Raw genomic sequence first — 2,716 nt, forward strand, 5'->3', positions numbered from 1 at the left:
ATAAGCTATGGACCTCATTATGCAGGTACAAGCTATGGACCCCATTATGCAGGTACAAGCTATGGACCCCATTATACAAGTATAAGCTATGGACCCCATTATGCAGGTACAAGCTATGGACCCCATTATACAAGTATAAGCTATGGACCCCATTATACAAGTATAAGCTATGAACCCCATTATACAAGTATAAGCTATGCACCCTATAATGCAGGTACAAACTATGGACCCTGACCAAGCTTTTTTCTTTTAGTCCTTTATCTTTTTCAGTGTCTTTTCTGTTCTATGGCCACCGCATACCTCATAGGCTGTTTGTGAAATGGTTCTTGCGTCATTCCAGACTGCGCTGACTTGAACCTCCATGGGCTTTCCTGTATCAGACAGCACTTGCACTGCAGCAGAGTTCACACAGACGGACACCACCGAGGCCCGTTCTTGTTCAAAAGGATTGTAGACCACGAGATACCTGCAAAGACAGCAGTGTCAATGCCGCAATCTCCAACCACTTTCATTTCTCCAATGCTCTTCCTAAGGCTCCAGTTCCCAGGCATATACACAGGAAGCCGGGCATGGTGGCATATGCCTTTAATCCCAGCACTTAGGAGGCAGGCAGATCTGAGTTTGGGGCCAGCCTGGTCTACAGAGTGAGTTCCAAGACAGCCAGGGCTACAGAGAGAAACCATCCTGAGAGAATGTCCAGAGTGACTTTCCTCACAGCAAACACCACAGACCTTGAAAGAGGAGAAGAGCCTAGCAAGTCTTCATATTAATATGCATATTAAACACCTTCTATATCCCTCAAAGACATAGGAGTATCATTTTAGCTATCTAAAAGAATCAGTGCTCTCATATTTTCATCTAATATTTTCTTCACTGTGTTGACTAAAAATAAAAATTTTAAAAATCATAAATTGTCTGCAATTTATGCATAATTAACTTCAAATAAAAATCTGACACTCATTTTAGAACTTGTATGATCATACATGCAAATCTCATAATACACGTGTATATTTTATAGAGCGGTCCCTTATTGCTGTGCTCAAGAAATTTGGTTCTGGGATTAAAAAAAAAAGTTTATTTAAAGTAAATCTAGTTATAAGAAGGCCCCAAATGTTATGACAAATATAATTAAGAAAAAAAGACTTGGGGGGGGGGCTCAGTCAAACAAAGGAAAATGAGAATCATGAGAGTAACTTCCATCGGTATCTGCAACAGCACCATTCTTAGCAGGAACAAACCACAAACTGCTTTTTCGGTGGGACCTCTGCTATGCTGGCAAAAGCTCACTGTGGTACACCATGTTTAATTTTACAGGGTGCTTTCAGACAGAACTCTTCACAAACGGTTTCTAAGCCCCGCCTCCTTTTTCCTGTGCTCCACTGAGCAACCATTCTTCATTGAAGCACGCACATCTTATTTCCTCACTGTCCTGACTTCTCCTGACCCTGCTCCACAGTGCAGCAGACATGATGCACACCACCAGGTGACAGAGCTTGGGAAGTCTAGGGACTTATGGTCTTACATCACAGCTCATTTACATAAATAAATAAACCAGCATTTCAAAAAGAACAGGGGTTGATGCTGTTCACTGATTCACTAGTGAATATTTTTATGATCTAAAATCTTTAATTTTCCTAGAAAATGTGTTAACAGCAGGAACATCGAACAGTCAAGACAGTAATGACCTCCCTGTTACATATCTAGAACAGTGGCCCCATTAAAACATCTAGAGTAGTCCCCACTTCCCGTTAACACAGAACATCTAGAGTAGTCCCCACCTCTATTAACACAGAACATCTAGAGTAGTCCCCACCTCTATTAACACAGAACATCTAGAGTAGTCCCCACCTCTATTAACACAGAACATCTAGAGCAGTCCCCACCTCTATTAACACAGAACATCTAGAGTAGTCCCCACCTCTATTAACACAGAACATCTAGAGCAGTCCTCACCTCTATTAACACAGAACATCTAGAGCAGTCCCCACCTCCCCCACTAACACAGAACATCTAGAGCAGTCCCCAGGTCCCACACTAACACAGAACCTCTACGGTAGTTATGACATAGCTTCTATTTGCTCAACAACATCAGAAAGTCCTCATACGCTTGTTCTTATACATCTTCATTTCCATACATATTATAACTCATTAAGAAATAAAGTATCTAACAAAGCAAAGAACACAGAATAAAAATATGAAAGATGATAAGGCACAAAATATATAAACCATTTCACTTATACATTACTTAGCAGAAGGCACATTTATGTCTTAAATATTACTCTGGAATATTACAAGTGATATAACTGTAAGAATGTCCCTAGTCCTGTAGGCTGGTAAGTCTACGCAACAGGACAAGAGGACCTAACTTGCAGCCCTGTCGCCACTGACTCATTGATATTCCATACACATGGACAAGAACAGATAAAAGAAGCCACCAGACACAAGCATATTTACAGAGAGCACTGAACACGCTACTACTCGTTAGAGCCCCACCTAAGCCTCAGGAGCAATTTTAAAGGAAAGTCAGTGTGGAGCCTGGGGAGGAGTCACTGTGGAGCCTGGGGAGGAGTCACTGTGGAGCCTGGGGAGGGGTCAGTGTGGAGCCTGGGAGGAGTCACTGTGGAGCCTGGGGAGGGATCACTGTGGAGCCTGGGGAGGGGTCACTGTGGAGCCTGGGAAGAGGTCACTGTGGAGCCTGGGGAGGGGTCACTGTGGA

General features: G+C 42.7%; 1 protein-coding gene across 1 annotated transcript in view; it reads right to left on the bottom strand.

Moving 5' to 3' along the window:
- The window catches only part of Man2a1 (mannosidase alpha class 2A member 1), a 170,514-nt gene that overhangs the window by 47,053 nt on the left and 120,745 nt on the right, over positions 1 to 2,716 (bottom strand). Inside the window, exon 13 of the mRNA XM_005361333.2 lies at positions 301 to 466. Within this exon, the coding sequence (XP_005361390.1) occupies positions 301 to 466 (166 nt within the window). The remainder of the gene's footprint in view (positions 1 to 300; positions 467 to 2,716) is intronic.

The sequence above is a fragment of the Microtus ochrogaster genome, linkage group LG4, assembly GCF_000317375.1.
Source record: "Microtus ochrogaster isolate Prairie Vole_2 linkage group LG4, MicOch1.0, whole genome shotgun sequence".
NCBI classification, from domain to species: domain Eukaryota; kingdom Metazoa; phylum Chordata; class Mammalia; order Rodentia; family Cricetidae; genus Microtus; species Microtus ochrogaster.